Source organism: Rosa chinensis, chromosome 2 (assembly GCF_002994745.2).
Source record: "Rosa chinensis cultivar Old Blush chromosome 2, RchiOBHm-V2, whole genome shotgun sequence".
In the NCBI taxonomy this organism is placed as follows: Eukaryota; Viridiplantae; Streptophyta; class Magnoliopsida; order Rosales; family Rosaceae; genus Rosa; species Rosa chinensis.
The window spans coordinates 44,006,766-44,023,537 of NC_037089.1; the positions used below are offsets into that span (position 1 = coordinate 44,006,766).

The window sequence follows — 16,772 nt, forward strand, 5'->3', positions numbered from 1 at the left end:
CCTTCACCCTTTCTCTCTTAAGAAGTTCCATTTTGTGAAAAAAGTCCAAAGTTTGATCACAAGATCTTCTGAGTTCCTTAAGTAAGTACATGAATACATTTCTGTGTTCTTTTGTCTTTAAGATTTATCAAACTACATAATCAAAGATAAGATGGAAAAGGATCTGCTTTGCTGCAAACCAGTATTTTCGTATATAACAAAATCTGTTTTCTCAAAACTAATTACAGTATTAAATTCCTCATTAAAAGTTCTTAAATTTAGGCTTTTGAATCATTAAAAAAGGTTAAGAAATGAAGAAGTTATGGCTAATCAAAGTTTTCAACTTTAATTGAAGAACTTTTTTGTTATACGAAAATACTGGTTTGCTAACCCAACTTTTTTGTTATTCAAAAGGCTAAATTGAAGAACTTTTAATGAGGAATTTAATACTGTAATTAGTTTTGAGAAAACAGATTTTGTTATATACGAAAATACTGGTTTGGATTAAAGCAGATCATTTTCCATCTTATCATTGATTATGTAGTTTGAGAAATCTTAAAGACAAAAGAACATAGAAATGTATTCATGTACTTACTTAAGGAACTCAGAAGATCTTGTGATCAAACTTTGGACTTCTTTCACAAAAGGGAACTTCTTAAGAGAGAAAGGGTGAAGGATTTGTGTGAGGAATTTCTAGTTGGGTTTTCTCTTCAACTAAGGGAGTTTGATCAATTTTGCATTTGATCTTCAAGCTTGTGGGAAGTATGATCAGATCATATGCTTAAATAGACTAGAATTAAGCATAAAATAAGTAAATGACAAATTATTATAAGGTGAGTGACTAATTACTATTTAGGTAGATCGTAATATATGTATATTTACACACACATATAGATACATATACTTAGGAGTAATATCATATGAAAACATGTGTAACATAATTGTATAACACAAATAAGTAAATTCACTAGCAAACAACATAATTAAAAAAAAGCTTATACATAATTGAAATCAAATAAAATAGGAAACAATAAAGCACAAGCATTAAATAAGTAACTATAAACAATTTAACAAAATTAAATTATAGTTAGTATAAACATTAAAAAGACGCTTATACATAATTGAAATCAAGTAAAATAGGTAATAATAAAGCACAAGCATTAAATAAGTAACTATAAACAATTTAACAAAATTATATTATAGTTAGTATTTCAGTCCTTATGTCCAAATCCATTGAAGTTCATCAACCACGTTCATGTTTCTCCGATTAGAGTCATCAAACTTCAAGATGTGTTATGTTGTCCATCACAAGTCCGAATTAGTCAAATGAGTACACCATTCTAAAGGGTTTTTCACAAAGAATGCAATGGAATAAGTCATGTAGTCCAAATCAGAGTGATATAGTCCAGAAATGGTGAAGAACCATAACAGTGCAGAAACCGATATTTTTAATACTGTTATTTGATGTCTAAGTAATTACGTACTGTGTATTTTACCATTACTTCTCAAACTCTCCAGATCGGAAGTAGAGGTTCTAAGCTTCAAATTGATATAAAGTTTGTAGAAAATGGATAAGAAATGAGGGAGATATGAATTTTTGAAGTTGTGATGGCTGTATGAGATTTCCAGCAAGTTTAAAAGTTGAAAACTTTGATTAGCCATAACTTCTTCATTTCTTAACCCTTTTTAGTGATTCAAAAGCCTAAATTGAAGAACTTTTAATGAGGAATTTAATACTGTAATTAGTTTTGAGAAAACAGATTTTGTTATATACGAAAATACTGGTTTGCAGCAAAGCAGATTCTTTTCCATCTTATCATTGATTATGTAGTTTGATAAATCTTAAAGACAAAAGAACATAGAAATGTATTCATGTACTTACTTAAGGAACTCAGAAGATCTTGTGATCAACTTTGGACTTCTTTCACAAAAGGGAACTTCTTAAGAGAGAAATGGTGAAGGATTTGTGTGAGGAATTTCTAGTTGGGTTTTCTCTTCAACTAAGGGAGTTTTGATCAATTTTGCATTTGATCTTCAAGCTTGTGGGAAGTATGATCAGATCATGTGCTTAAATAGGCTAGAATTAAGCATAAAATAAGTAAGTGACTAATTATTATAAGGTGAGTGACAAATTACTATTTAGGTTAAATGATTAAAAAATAAAAAGAAAGAAAGCATAAATCCACTTGCTAAATATATATATATATATATATGCATATATATATATATATATATATATATGTATGTACACATACACATCCATATGCACATTTAGCCAATTAATAAGTAAAGAACTTTAGTGCTTTCTTAAGGTAAAAAAAAATTACCTATATAACTTGGAAGTATAGCATGTGGTATCATCGGTTTCTAAACGGGAAAAAAAATGCTTAGAAGATACTTGGATTATTTCTAAGTTTAAGGTATCTTAGAGTGCTCTACAGTGATACTAAGTTTCGGGTTATTACAGTCTACCAACCTTAAGAGAAAATTCGTCCTCGAATTTTTATGTACCTTGTTCTATGAACAATTGCGGATGTTTCTTTCTCATTTCTGATTCTAGTTCCCACGAAGCCTCGTTTTCGTCATGTCGATTCCATTGTATCTTTACATGTGGGATTTCCTTAGTGCGGAGTTTCCGTACTTCTCGATCCAAGATACGAACAGGTGCTTCCTCGTATGTGACATCTTCTGAGAGTTCTATGGTACTATGGTCGATGACATGGAATTGTCTGGTTTGTATTCCCGTAGCATGGATACATGAAAAACATTGTGCACGTTGGATAATTTTTGGGGTAGATCTAGTCGGTAAGCTAAATTACCAACTTTCTCAATGATCTTGAAAGGCCCAATAAATCGTGGTGACAACTTGGCAATCTTCTTCCCGAAACGAACAACTCCTCTCATCGGTGAGACTTTCAACAAGACACGATCTCCAACCTGAAATTCTAAACTTCTCCTATGTCGAACCGCATAACTCTTCTGGCGACTTTGTGCAGTCTTCAAGCGCTCCCTAATTGAAGTGATAACCTCTGCCGATTGCTTAACTATATCTGGTCCGGGAAGAATTGCTTCTCCAACCTCAGCCCAACATATTGGAGTACGACATGGTCTTCCATAGAGAGCTTCAAAAGGTGCTATCCCTAGGCTTGAGTGGTAACTATTGTTGTAAGCAAACTCAATCAAATATAAGTGATCTTCCCAACTCCCTCCAAAATTCAAAATGCATGATCTAAGCATATCTTCTATCACTTGATTGACTCTCTCGGTTTGCCCATCAGTTTGAGGGTGGAATGCGGTGCTCATGTCTAGCTTCGTCTTCATTGCTGTTTGTAGACTACCCAAAATCCTGACGTGAATCGGGCATCACGATCAGAAACTATTGAAACAGGAACTCCGTGTAGTCGCACAACTTCTCTCAAGTACAGTTTACTTAAGACGTCAATGGAATCTGTTATTTTGAGCGGTAGGAAATGCGCAGACTTCATAAGGCGATCAACAATGACCCAAATTGCATCATTGCCTCTTTGTGTCTTTGGTAATCCAGTGATGAAGTCCATCGTGATGTGTTCCCACTTCCATTCTGGAATCTTGAGTGGTTGTAATAATCCTCCCTTCCGCAAGTGCTCCGCTTTCACCATTTGACATGTAAGGCACCTAGAGACATATGCGGCAATCTCTGTCTTCATGTTGTTCCACCAATAGTTTTTCCTCAGATCTTTATACATCTTCATTCCTCCTGGGTGGATTGTAAATTTTGAACGATGTGCCTCTTGCATTATGTCATCTTTTAAAGATGCAACGTTTGGCATGCAGAGCCTCCCTCTAAAACGCATTCCTTCTTTTGCTTGAGTGCTCCAATCTTCAGGGTCCTTTTCTTTCATTCCCTGAACATATTTCACGAGCTTTTCATCATTTCCTTGGGCTTGAATGATTTGACTAATTATGTTGGGTTGCACCACTAAATTTCCAATAAAAACTCCATTCATGTTCACTGAAGGAGTAAGATTGCATTCGATTAGAGTTCCTAACATGCTCCAATGATCTCTTATAATGGAGGCAAGGTGACATTGAGGTTTTCTACTCAAAGCGTCAGCCACCACATTTGCTTTCCTCGGGTGGTATTGCAGCGTGAAGTCCTAGTCCTTGATAAGCTCCATCCATCTTCGTTGTCGCATGTTTAAATCCTTCTGGGAGAAAATGTACTTGAGACTTTTGTGGTCGGAGAATAGATCGAATCGTTCTCCATACAAATAATGCCTCCAAACTTTTAAAGCAAAAACTACAGCTGCTAGTTCAAGATCGTGGGTTGGATAGTTCTTCTCATGCGCCCTCAATTGTCGGGATGCATATGCTACCACCTTCCCACATTGCATGAGTACACAACCGAGCCCTTGATGTGATGCATCAGTATATATGACGAAAGGAACTCCACTTTCTGGAATGGCCGGTGAGGATGGGTGCTGTCGTCAACCTTTCCTTTAGCTTTTGGAATGCTCGTTCACAATTATCATCCCAAATGTACTTCACATTCTTTCGAGTCAACCTCGTCATTGGTAGAGCAAGTTTTGAAAATCCTTCTATGAACCTTCGATAATATCCAGCAAGGCCAAGAAAGCTTCGTACTTCTGTTGGAGTGGTAGGAGCTTCCCATTCTAACACAGCTTCAATCTTTGCAGGGTCCATTGCTATCCCCTGTTGAGAGACTACGTGGCCTAAGAACTTTACTTGGTGTTGCCAGAAATCACACTTCTCAAGTTTCGCACATAACTCGTGTTCCCTAAGAACTTGTAAGGTAGTCTCCAAGTGTTGTGTATGATCCACTTCACTTTTTGAATAAATCAAAATATCATCAATGAAGACGATAATGAATTTATCTAGAAATGGACTGAACACTCGGTTCATCAAATCCATGAATATGGCTGGTGCATTGGTTAATCCAAAGGACATCACCAACAACTCATAATGTCCATACCGTGTGTTAAATGCGGTTTTATGGATATCATCCTCCTTGACCAGAAGTTGATGGTACCCAGAGCGCAAGTCGATCTTTGAAAATATTCGAGCTCCTCGTAGTTGATCGAACAAATCATCGATTCGTGGCAATGGATACTCATTTTTGATAGTCACCTTGTTTAGTTGCCGATAGTCGATGCATAGTCGGAGAGATCCGTCTTTCTTCTTTACGAACAACACAGGTGCTCCCCAGCTAGAAGCACTAGGCCGGATAAATCCGAGATTGAGCAATTCTTTGATTTGTGTCTGTAACTCCTGTAATTCCTTTGGTGCCATTCTATAGGGAGTAACAGAAATCGGTCTGGCTTCAGGTATAAGGTCAATGCTGAATTCAATTTCTCGGCTTGGAGGTAAATGAGTGATTTCTCGGAAAATGTCTTTAAAAGAGTTCACTACAGGGATTTGGTCTATCAAAGGTTTTGAACTCTTTAATTCAATATTGGCAAGAAGTTTGGAAGGTATGAATCTTTTAGGCAAGTCACACTGAATTTTTCGAATGGGTTGACCAGGAATAGTGAAGGCGATGGTTTGCTCACGACAGCCTATAAGGGCATGATATTTGCTTAACCAATCAAATCCTAGAATTATGTCAAATCGGCTCAAATTTATGACTATGAGGTCCATGGGAAATTCTGTATCTAGGACATGTATAGGACATGATTTGCATACTTTGGTTAAAGTGGTAGATTTTTCTAATGGTGTTGAGACTGTTAAAATTTCATCATGCTCAGTTGGTGTCAATCCCAAAGTTGTGACAAATGCAGCAGATATAAGCGAATCAGATGCGCCAGTATCAAATAGTATATGAGCATGAGTACTATATGCTATTAGCGTACCTTCCATCACGATGTTCTCTCAAGCTATGGCATTTAGCTAGACAGGACGAGGTGGCGGGTTATTTTTTTTGCCTCGGTGCATCGCACTGATTTGAGAAATGTCCTATCTTGCCACAATTATAACAAGATTTTGGAAGGCAATGTGGCTTTGGACAAGCATTAGACATGTGCCCCATTTCTCCACAGTTGTAACACAGAATTAGGCCTCTTGCTACCTCCTTTCCTTGTTGAGTTAATGTTGTCGGCTTTTGAAATGCATCTCTCCTTGTTTGCTGCTTCCATGGTCGTCCACTTTTCTGGTTAGATATTGGATGACTTCTCTTTCCTCGGAAGCCATTCTCTCGCTCCTTCTCCATGCGGTATTTTTGATTTTCTTCCTCTTGAGTTAGGGCTTTGTCCACAGCTTCCTCGTACGTGATTCTACGTTGAGTGACCATTCTTCGAATATTGGAATTCAGTCCTCCAATGAATCGTCTTACCTTTTTATCATCAGTATCTACCATGTGTGGAGCAAAACGAGAAAGTTTAGTGAACTTGGTCTCATATTCAATCACAGTCATCTTTCCTTGGGTAAGTTGAATAAACTCTAATTCTTTCTTGTCTCTCTCAACTTGTGGAAAATATTTTTCCAGAAATTTCTCTTTGAAGACAGCCCATTCCATGAGTTCCATTGCTACAGGGAGTGTGACAAGTTTGACCGTGTCCCACCAGAAACGAGCATCTCCTTCTAAAAGACAAGTAGCCACTCTTCGTAACTCTACTTGGGTACAGTCCATCATTTCAAAGTGGATTTCCATATTGTAAATCCATTCTTCAGCCTCGTGAGGTTTCCCTCCAGTAAATTTCCTTGCTCCTAGACTCCTTATGTGTGTTACTAGTCGTCCTAGCCTCCCACCGACTTGATTTCCCTCCATCCTTGTTGCGAAGGCTTCGACGAATTCGTCTGCGTCGACAGGTGGATTTCTTCTATCGGCCATGGTCCTAATTAAAGAAAATGATCTACACGGTTATAATCTAAAACAAAATATTCTTAAATCAAATATTTTATATCAAACATATTACACATAGGTTAGAAAAAGCTTCTAAGAGCTATTTGCTAACATCAACTTGACTTACAAGCATTATTGAAATACTACGATCTTTTCATGGAATGAAAAATACAAACACCAAATTTCTAGGGTCTCTCTTTATTTTAAGAACTACCCTTCTCCAGGACCACATTAGGACTAGAGGTATTTGTTTCCTCGATTCCGTCATTTAAACCAGGAGTAGGCATAAAACCAAAAGGAATAGACACACGGGGGCGCACACTTAGGTATGGCTTTGATCTAATATGTGTATGAACATGAGAAGATGTTGGTGCAGCAACATCATTGACAGGTTTAACACTAGGAGATTTTTCTGACTCTTCAGATTGAGTCACTTGTTGGTAATTGGGTGGCCCCCAATCCTTCGTCCTAAGCATTCCATTTGCAATAGCCTCATCATGCAGAATCCTCATGTTTTCGGGATTACTTAAAATCCATCTAGCTTCCATGTATAGATTAATTCCTTCATTAACATACAAAGTTGCCATGTAGTACTTATCATCAAGGTTGATGCCAGGGTTGTTTTGGGAAATGTCAATACACATGTTATATGCTAGTTGCCTAGCCTTGGCATGTAGTTCCAAATACTCATTCCCATATTGGACATCACTTCGCAAGGCTTCTACGTATCGATAATCCATACTGTTAAGTGATCATTGATAAATAGATACATAAGTAACAAAATTCAAACTAAAACATTAATGATATTAATATGATTCAAAAAAAAAACTTCAAGATGCAACAAACTATATATAAATAAGAATTTATACACAACTTTTACTTCTGGAACGATACACATAAATATAACCCTCCCCGTTCTTGTTAAGTTTTACAAATTTTTTTTTTTGGCAAAACTTAAGAGAACGAAAGCTCTGATACCAAACTGTCACGCCCCCAAATCCAAGGCCAATATTGTACTGAAATATGGCTCGTGAATTTGTGACGTGAGTCAAAACAAATAAAATTTTATTCTTGAATAAATCAACAGGAAGTAAAATAAATTATATACATGTTTGAATACTCTTACTGTCACACCCCAGTTCGGTCTTACTGTCACACCCCAAATCCGAGACCAATATTATATTGAAATATGGTACCCGAATTCGTGATGTGGGTTGTTTCAAATAAAACTTTCTCAAAGAATTAAAGTAAGAGAATTTGTAAATAAGTCTGAATAGTACTTTTATTAGGAATTGAAATTATTATTTTTACAATACTGAAGTTGAACAAAAATATATTACATTATTTTTCTTGAAATAGTAGTAGAAAATAAAACATTCATTTATTTAGAGAATCACCCCACTTTCCCCAAGCGTCTACTCGTTACCTGAAAACAAGAAGGGGTAGCATCATGAGCAACACAAGCCCAGTAAGTACACAACTTACATTCTTATATTAATGTGTCTTATAAGAAATCGAAATTGAACAACCAATTAAAATGTACCAAGAACCATTTATATGTTCAAACAAATTCTTAAATATGTATATATATACACACAATACATACACACACATATATACAAATATATTCATTTGTGTGAATGGTTTGGTAATAAATCACATAGTCACATCTTCTTATCAAACCAACAAATATTGTAGTATTAATATGTGAAATAACATTAAAGCAATACATGCTTGATTCTCTTTTTACTCACACCATCACATATTAAAAATATATCATAGACAGATATTTGATCAAAATAATATAAGTACACTTCTCTTTTTAGTGAATTTTCGGATTAACTGGTAACAAATCACAAATCCACGTGTTAGGGTCCGACGTACTATACCAAAAACACGGGAAAACCAGGTTGACTGGTATCAAATCATAAATCCACGTACTAGGGACCGACGTACTATTCCCAAAGTACGGGTAAGCCGCAGCATACCAAAGACACAACTAAGGCATGTATACTCAAAGTAAACACCCTTCCTAAGAGTATAATAGTGCACTATCTGAAGGGACTAGGGCCCACAGCTTAACGTCATCATAACATCAAAACACATTTACCAGTAATTCACTTAAGCACGGGGTAGTAGATAACACCCGGCTTCACAATTGTACTTCTTAGATATAATCAAATTCACAACATACAATCTTTATAAATTATAGCTTGTAATATATGTATATGTACACACACATATAGAAACATATATTTAGGAGTAATATCATATGAAAACATGTGTAACATAATTGTATAACACAAATAAGTAAATTCACTAGGAAACAACATAATTAAAAAAAGCTTATACATAATTGAAATCAAGTAAAATAGGAAACAATAAAGCACAAGCATTAAATAAGTAACTATAAACAATTTAACAAAATTAAATTATAGTTAGTATAAACATTAAAAAGAAGCTTATACATAATTGAAATCAAGTAAAATAGGTAATAATAAAGCACAAGCATTAAATAAGTAACTATAAACAATTTAACAAAATTATATTATAGTTAGTATTTCAGTCCTTATGTCCAAATCCATTGAAGTTCATCAACCACGTTCATGTTTCTCCGATTAGAGTCATCAAACTTCAAGATGTGTTATGTTGTCCATCACAAGTCCGAATTAGTCAAATGAGTACACCATTCCAAAGGGTTTTTCACAAGGAATGCAATGGAATAAGTCATGTAGTCCAAATCAGAGTGATATAGTCCAGAAATGGTGAAGAACCATAACAGTGCAGAAACCGATATTTTTAATACTGTCCTTTGATGTCTAAGTAATTACGTACTGTGTATTTTACCATTACTTCTCAAACTATCCAGATCAGAAGTAGAGGTCCTAAGCTTCAAATTGATATAAATTTTGTAGAAAATGGATAAGAAATGAGGGAGATATGAATTTTTGAAGTTGTGATGGCTGTATGAGATTTCCAGCAAGTTTAAAAGTTGAAAACTTTGATTAGCCATAACTTCTTCATTTCTTAACCCTTTTTAGTGATTCAAAAGCCTAAATTGAAGAACTTTTGATGAGGAATTTAATACTGTAATTAGTTTTGACAAAACAGATTTTGTTATATACGAAAATACTGGTTTGCAGCAAAGCAGATCCTTTTCCATCTTATCATTGATTATGTAGTTTGATAAATCTTAAAGACAAAAGAACATAAAAATGTATTCATGTACTTACTTAAGGAACTCAGAAGGTCTTGTGATCAAACTTTGGACTTCTTTCACGAAAGGGAACTTCTTAAGAGAGAAAGGGTTAAGGATTTGTGTGAGGAACTTCTACTTGGGTTTTTTTTCTTCAACTAAGGGAGTTTTGATCACTTTTGCATTTGATCTTCAAGCTTGTGGGAAGTATGATCAGATCATATGCTTAAATAGGCTAGAATTAAGCATAAAAGAAGTAAGTGACAAATTATTATAAGGTGAGTGACTAATTACTATTTAGGTTAAATGATTAAAATGATAAAATAAAATTTAAAAAAAAGTAAAAAGGCAGAAAGCATAAATCCACTTGCTAAATAAAACATTCATTTAACCACGGTCCATAGGTGTAACACGTGGGGTTTTTCACAAGGAATTCAATAATATAGTCCATGTAAACATGTGCAATGTGTCCAAGTCCAAAAATGAAGGTTTTCCAGAACAGTACAGTAATCGTCACTCTTTACTTTAACCTTAATTTCATATATTAATACGTCCTGTAGTTTTGACCACTGCTCTTGATACTCTCCAGAATTAAAGTACAGATTATAAGCTTCGTTTTGATATTAATTTTATTTTTACCTTAAGAAAGCACTAAAGTTCTTTACTTATTAATTGGGTAAATGTGCATATGGATGTGTATGTGTACATACATATATATATATATATGCATATATATATATATATTTAGCAAGTTGTTATAAATATTATATAAATGTAGTTGTCCACTGTAAATACTCATTAGTTATGTCCTTATGATGTAAACACTACTCCTATATAAAGGGGTCTAATGAGAATAAAATAGACACTTCTACCTCCTCCATACTCTGTTTCTCTCTTCTATCTCTATATTTTTCTCTAGTTTATAACACGTTATCAGCACGAATTTGCTCTTATTTTTCTTCTTCTTCTTCTTCTTTGAACTCCATGATGATCTGCAAGTCTTATGGTGCAACATAGTTGCTTATTCCAAGGCAAATGATCTATGAGTTTGTATTTTTCTCTATAGATGAATATCAATTTTCTTTATGTGATCATTTACATATATTTGTATGTATCTTTTATATAATCTAATTGTTGATATTTATGCTTCATATTCGACTTTGAGAACCATTGTTCCAAAAGTCAAGACTCGAGTCCACTGACCGAGTAGTCTTAGAACCTATGGTTCTATAGACATCACACGAATGTTTTTCTCGTGTGTTCCCTATGGGATCCATTGTTCATATTTATGAACTCTTCAAAACCTTTGTTTCGTATATGAATTTTTCATAGAATATATTGTTCTAATAATTATGGATCCTAATATATCTCATCTTTTCTGTTTGTAGAAAGATGAAGCATCTAACAAAATTGGATTTTGATCCTCTTAAAATTTCTGGTAAGAACTATTTGATGCTAAAAATGCCATCAAAGTTGACAATAAGTCATCTTTGCAAGATCCCGCCAAGCCTATGATTTTCTTGCGTTATCATCTTGATAAAATCCTAAAAGATGATTACCTTACAGTGAAAGATCCACTTGAGATTTGGCAAGCATTGGCTGATCGATTTGCTCACAAGAAAACCATTGTTCTATCTAGAGCACGATATGAATGGACGCGTTTTGCGCCTTTAGAACTTTAAATCTGTCACTGATTTTCAATTCCGCTAAACATATGATTACCTCCCAACTAAAATTATGTGGAGAATCTGTCAGTGAAGATAACAAGCTCAAAGTTTCTGATTTTAAGCCTATATTTAACGTAATTATGTTGTATTATCGTTATCTGTTTAATCATATTTATTATGTTTAAATTACCTTTATTACAAATCTTTCATAACTGAATTTGTTATGAGTATTTGTTGCAAGAGCTACAATTATCATGATAATGTTTTTAATTGTCATTATCTAGTAGTTATTGTTATTAATAACTCATTTTATTATCATTATTTGATACTTACCAGTTATTTATTTTATGTGATCATAATGAACATTTATTATTTATGATTATTTTTGTCATATCTACCTCATATGATTATGTCGTTTGTGAAAAAATAACAAAATTATTTTTCCATCGCTGGGACTTGAACTCAGGTCTTTTTGGATGAGAACCAAATATCATAACCAACTACACTACAACGGATTTTTGATTATTTTGTTATAATGTTATATTATTGCATTTATCAATTATTGACTCTAAATGAGTACCCCTTTTTTTTTGGCATATGGTACTCACATATTGGTATCAACATTGTTAATTATATTTTCAACAGAATCGAGGTATGTATTTTCATGAGTTTGACAACTTCAATTTAATTTCCTCTTATTATCTTATCTGATAATTTAATATAAAATTGTCACTTTATAATGAGATCGAAACTACATGATTCTTGATCCAATTACATGTGGACTTAAAATTCCTCCACTGATTGTTATACAATCAAATAGATCGAAACCTCTTGTTTCTTGATCTCCAATTATGTCAGGACCTTTGTCCCTTCTCTTTATGAGTACATGTGAACCTATGTTCACTCCACTTTTAGAACATGCTTCTAATTGTGAAGACTCAAACCAAATGTTTTGAGTATGAGGACTATGGTCCCTAAATCTATTATTATTGGAGTATATGCTTATACCCATATGGACAACTGTTCCAGACTCAAATTTGAGTATATAATTTTGACATTTTTCAGTGTCAAACAATAATATGAACCACGTGTTCATTAATAAATTCATTTTGAACCATGAATGTTCATGATAAATATAATGACAAACATAGTTGTCTTGCATGCATATAATGCAACTATGGACATGATCCATTGCAATTGTTGATAATTTTTCACAATTGATGCTTCCAAAAGCTAAGGTAACAATCATCTCAAGAGCTGCAGATCTTGATTGATGGCTGACTCCAATTGAGCTCATATTATGTTGCATATATGGAATACCACTGCATATATTGGTGACGAAATTTTCACCTAAATTAAGTTGTATTAATCAACTATGAGTATACTACTGTATACTATATCATGAATTAAAAATTTCATTGAGCCAAATAAATTTATTTTGGTGTGACTAATGTGTCATTACTATGTCATGTAGACTCATCTACATACATACTCTGCATATTGCAAACTTTCCTAACGAGGATATTATAATTTATCGCATATTGGCGAGTTGTCACTTTAATGGGACAATCCTCCCGCCATTAGGGGGAGCAATATCGTTTATGAAAAACGACATGAATTGGTGTGTAATATCTATTCACCATGTCTCATTTTAATTTTGAGAAAAAATCTCAATTCATTATCTTCTTGACCTAAAAATTGGTTTGGGCCCGCCACCCACCAATAGATTTTCAATCCAATATCTATGAACACATATTTTTGTGTGGTCAAATCTAATAGTCTTCTCGCCGTTAGAGGGAGGAAAGACTAATGTAACGACGTGAATTTTGTGGGATATATCCACTAAGTCCAATGTTTTAATCTCCCTTTAAAGAAATTATACTATAATCTAAAGCTGAATGTCCTTGACTGTTCATCCCTGTTCATTCAACTGTTCATTTAACGGTAAAATATCGGTTATGCCCTTGCCTTTTTCTCACAATTTCACGCTGCCATTGACCAAGGTATACATGCTTCCATCGGTTTCTTCTTTCTTCTACGGACTGTTTCTTTTGTTCTAACTGCGCTCCCCTCTCCTCCCATCTCAACGATTTCTGTTCGGTATTCATCTTGAGCCGAGGTCATCATCAGCGTTGTGCTTCAATCGATTTCTCAAGTTTGATCTGTGTGCATGTGTGAGTTTTTTTTTTTTTTTTTTTTTTTTGAGGCGATAGTGTGCTATTTCTGATCGAAAGAAATTCTGAAGAAAGGAAAACGATATGAGGTCTTGCGTTGTTGGGATCGGAAGAAGAGGACAAGAGGTTTTTCATCGGAGCCTCGGAGGTGATGTTTTATTGATGTCTGTAGTTTTGTGGTTTTGAATCGGTAGATTTTGTTGTGGTTGGGTTTCAATTGATCTTGGTTTTTATGTTTTTTTGAGGTATTGATTTTGGTTTCTATGTGTTTGGGTATGGTTTTGTGGTTTTCAGTGGGTGGTTTTTGTTGAGGTTTGGAATGTTAGTTTTTATAGATGTTTCGGTGTTTTGTTTGTGTTTGAATGGTGATGATTGTTTTGTTCTTATTGTGTAGGTTTTATGCAAAGGAGTATTTGGGTTGTTCTTTTGGTGTTGTTCCTGGTTTTGTGAGTTGGTTTTACTTGGTTGTGCTGCTGTGAATCAGGTATTTAACTTTTGTTTCTGATTATTGATGAATCTTCTGTCTTTAAATCAGAGGAAAACAGAAAGCCAATAAGCTTGCTGAGAGTTTCTTCTTTTGGCTTCAAAAACATGTAATTGTCATATACATGTTCCTTAGAAGCCATGTTAATATTGAGTTGGAATGGCTTGGAAGCAAGGAGATCCATCGATGAGCTTGCTATGTCAAATTTCTGACAGGAATTGAAGTACTATAGAAATGTAGGAAATGGATTCTATATATAAATAGAGCACATATATTAACCTCTTTCTTTTGGTTAACATAAATGGATTCTATTTGCTTTGAAACAATAAGATCTATATGTCAGGAATCGCAATGCAAACTAAACTCTTGCTATCTATTCATTATCTTTGCCTATTCATTAATGCCTTTGTTATTTCATTATCTACATCATCTGATGATATCTCTAAGGCCCTAATGCTTTGACTCTTTAAACTTCACCAACCTTTTCTACCATTTTTCACAACCCTGGCTCAACTTTGTAACAAAATGCATTACAACCCTACTATATGCTACCACAGGTAATGAACCAAAATCCTATTACTTGAATAAGAAAACGGCTAATCCACCATCTTCGGGAAGCCTCTGTCAACATCTAGATTCATTATTATATAGTACATTCATTGTCAATTATTATCTTCTTAACAGTGACTGATCCCAAATTAGTTTTCTTCGTTTTTCAGGGTTCGTAAAACTCCAACCACTGAGATACAGAAGACAATAGAACAAATCAATCTTTGTTTGCTTTGTAAAAGGTATATATTACGATTTTAATTGATTACATTGATTATAACAAAATGAATGTCCTTCCCTTGATAGAACTTAATTTCCGAACTTTTATTATATCTCAAAACAAAAGTCTGTTGTTTCTTTGTTTTCTTAATTAAATGTTTAAGAGTAAGAACAAAATCAAATCAAATATAGGAGGGGATTCAATTATCATATTATTCAATCATTTATATATGAAATTTAGTCCGATTTTGTAGCCTTTCCTCTCCTTTTTGAATAGTTCGAAGAACCAAACTTTTTTGGTACTGTTAGCCTTTCCCAGATATTTAAAGATCTTATTCATCTTTGTTAACCAAACCACTCACCTACGAAATCTACAACTCACTATCATCATGTGAAAATTCTGCCCCGCAGCATCGCGCGGGAAATATTTCTAGTATTATACAAGCCCTATAACACTCTTCATGAGGTTATACAAAGATCCACATTCTCTAATTAATTTGTCCTAAAGAGACAATATATTCCTAAAAGAGGAATGAGTATTTGATATCAACAAAGCTTATTATAGCTAATGCATGCATATATGAATATGTGAGATCGAAATTTGATGATATCTCATCTATAGTAGCGCTACTGAAAATCATCAGGGGTTGTATACTATACCACGTTTCGATGTGTACGTCGACAAATTATAATATTGGCCAAATTGGAAAGAGGCAATTCCAATGAATTTGAATATTGTAAACGTGATGATATATTTGGACTTTATAACCCCTAAAATACAAGGAGGTGTTCATTCTAGTGAATTAAAATCACTATGACACAAGTCTCTTTATAGAGACATGAGACTTATCATTCTTCTCCAAGCGACAACTTTTCTATAAGTACAGTGTTATATTGACGAGAGACTTATGACATGTTGTCTTGGCTAATATGAAGATCTTAAAGGAAATTGCTAAAAGCAAATTCCAAAATCTTATGTGTCATTTTAAGCATATTGCTTAATCAAATCCTTGACCGATTCATATCGCCAAAGGCAAGTCCATTAATGAATGAGCTTAAAGCTCATTCATGGAATCAAAAGTCTAAAGCTCATACATACTCATTCAATTATGGTCAAAGTGACTTATTGCCTCAATGAGTACTATGACAAGACTAAGAAATCGAATTCGAATCATGCTCACAATGTTGCAACATATTCTAACTTTCGCGAAGTTATGAATTTATCTAGAGCTCATATTCATCCTATATGAAATTATCAATTACACTAATTGATATTTATGGCTAAGTATGCCATACAAAAATTTCAATGCTCGGAATATTGTAGAAAGGTAAATGTGTCAATTGTTGTTCCTTTATAATGTTATTCTTTGCTAATATATTTATCTATAATTTGAGCATATGAAATTGGTTCTACTTGAGGTAAGATTTATTATCATAGTTTTATTGGTATTACCCTAACCTTTTGCAGGAATTGCAAGATCATGATGAGTTCCCTTTATGCAAAGCACACATAGTTTCACCTATGTGATCGACACACCATATCTAATATACATGGTGCATGTATTTTATTATATACATGATTGAAGCTTGCAACAATCAGGGGGAGATTCTCATCAGGGGGAGCATTCAAAATTATGCTACCTAGGACATATGCGCGTTGTACTCT

At 34.1% G+C, this 16,772-nt stretch overlaps 1 protein-coding gene across 1 annotated transcript; it reads right to left on the reverse strand.

Moving 5' to 3' along the window:
• Nucleotides 1–5,887: 5,887 nt before the first annotated feature.
• LOC121051250 lies at nucleotides 5,888–6,805 on the reverse strand. Its single transcript, XM_040513416.1, has one exon. It carries the CDS (start codon nucleotides 6,803–6,805, stop codon nucleotides 5,888–5,890), a length of 918 nt encoding a protein of 305 aa, XP_040369350.1.
• Between the last annotated feature and the right edge of the window lie 9,967 nt (nucleotides 6,806–16,772).

Bases quoted from the DNA above. Each gene is read 5' to 3' on its own strand.
- LOC121051250 (XM_040513416.1), bottom strand. From the start codon at position 6,805: ATGGCCGATAGAAGAAATCCACCTGTCGACGCAGACGAATTCGTCGAA.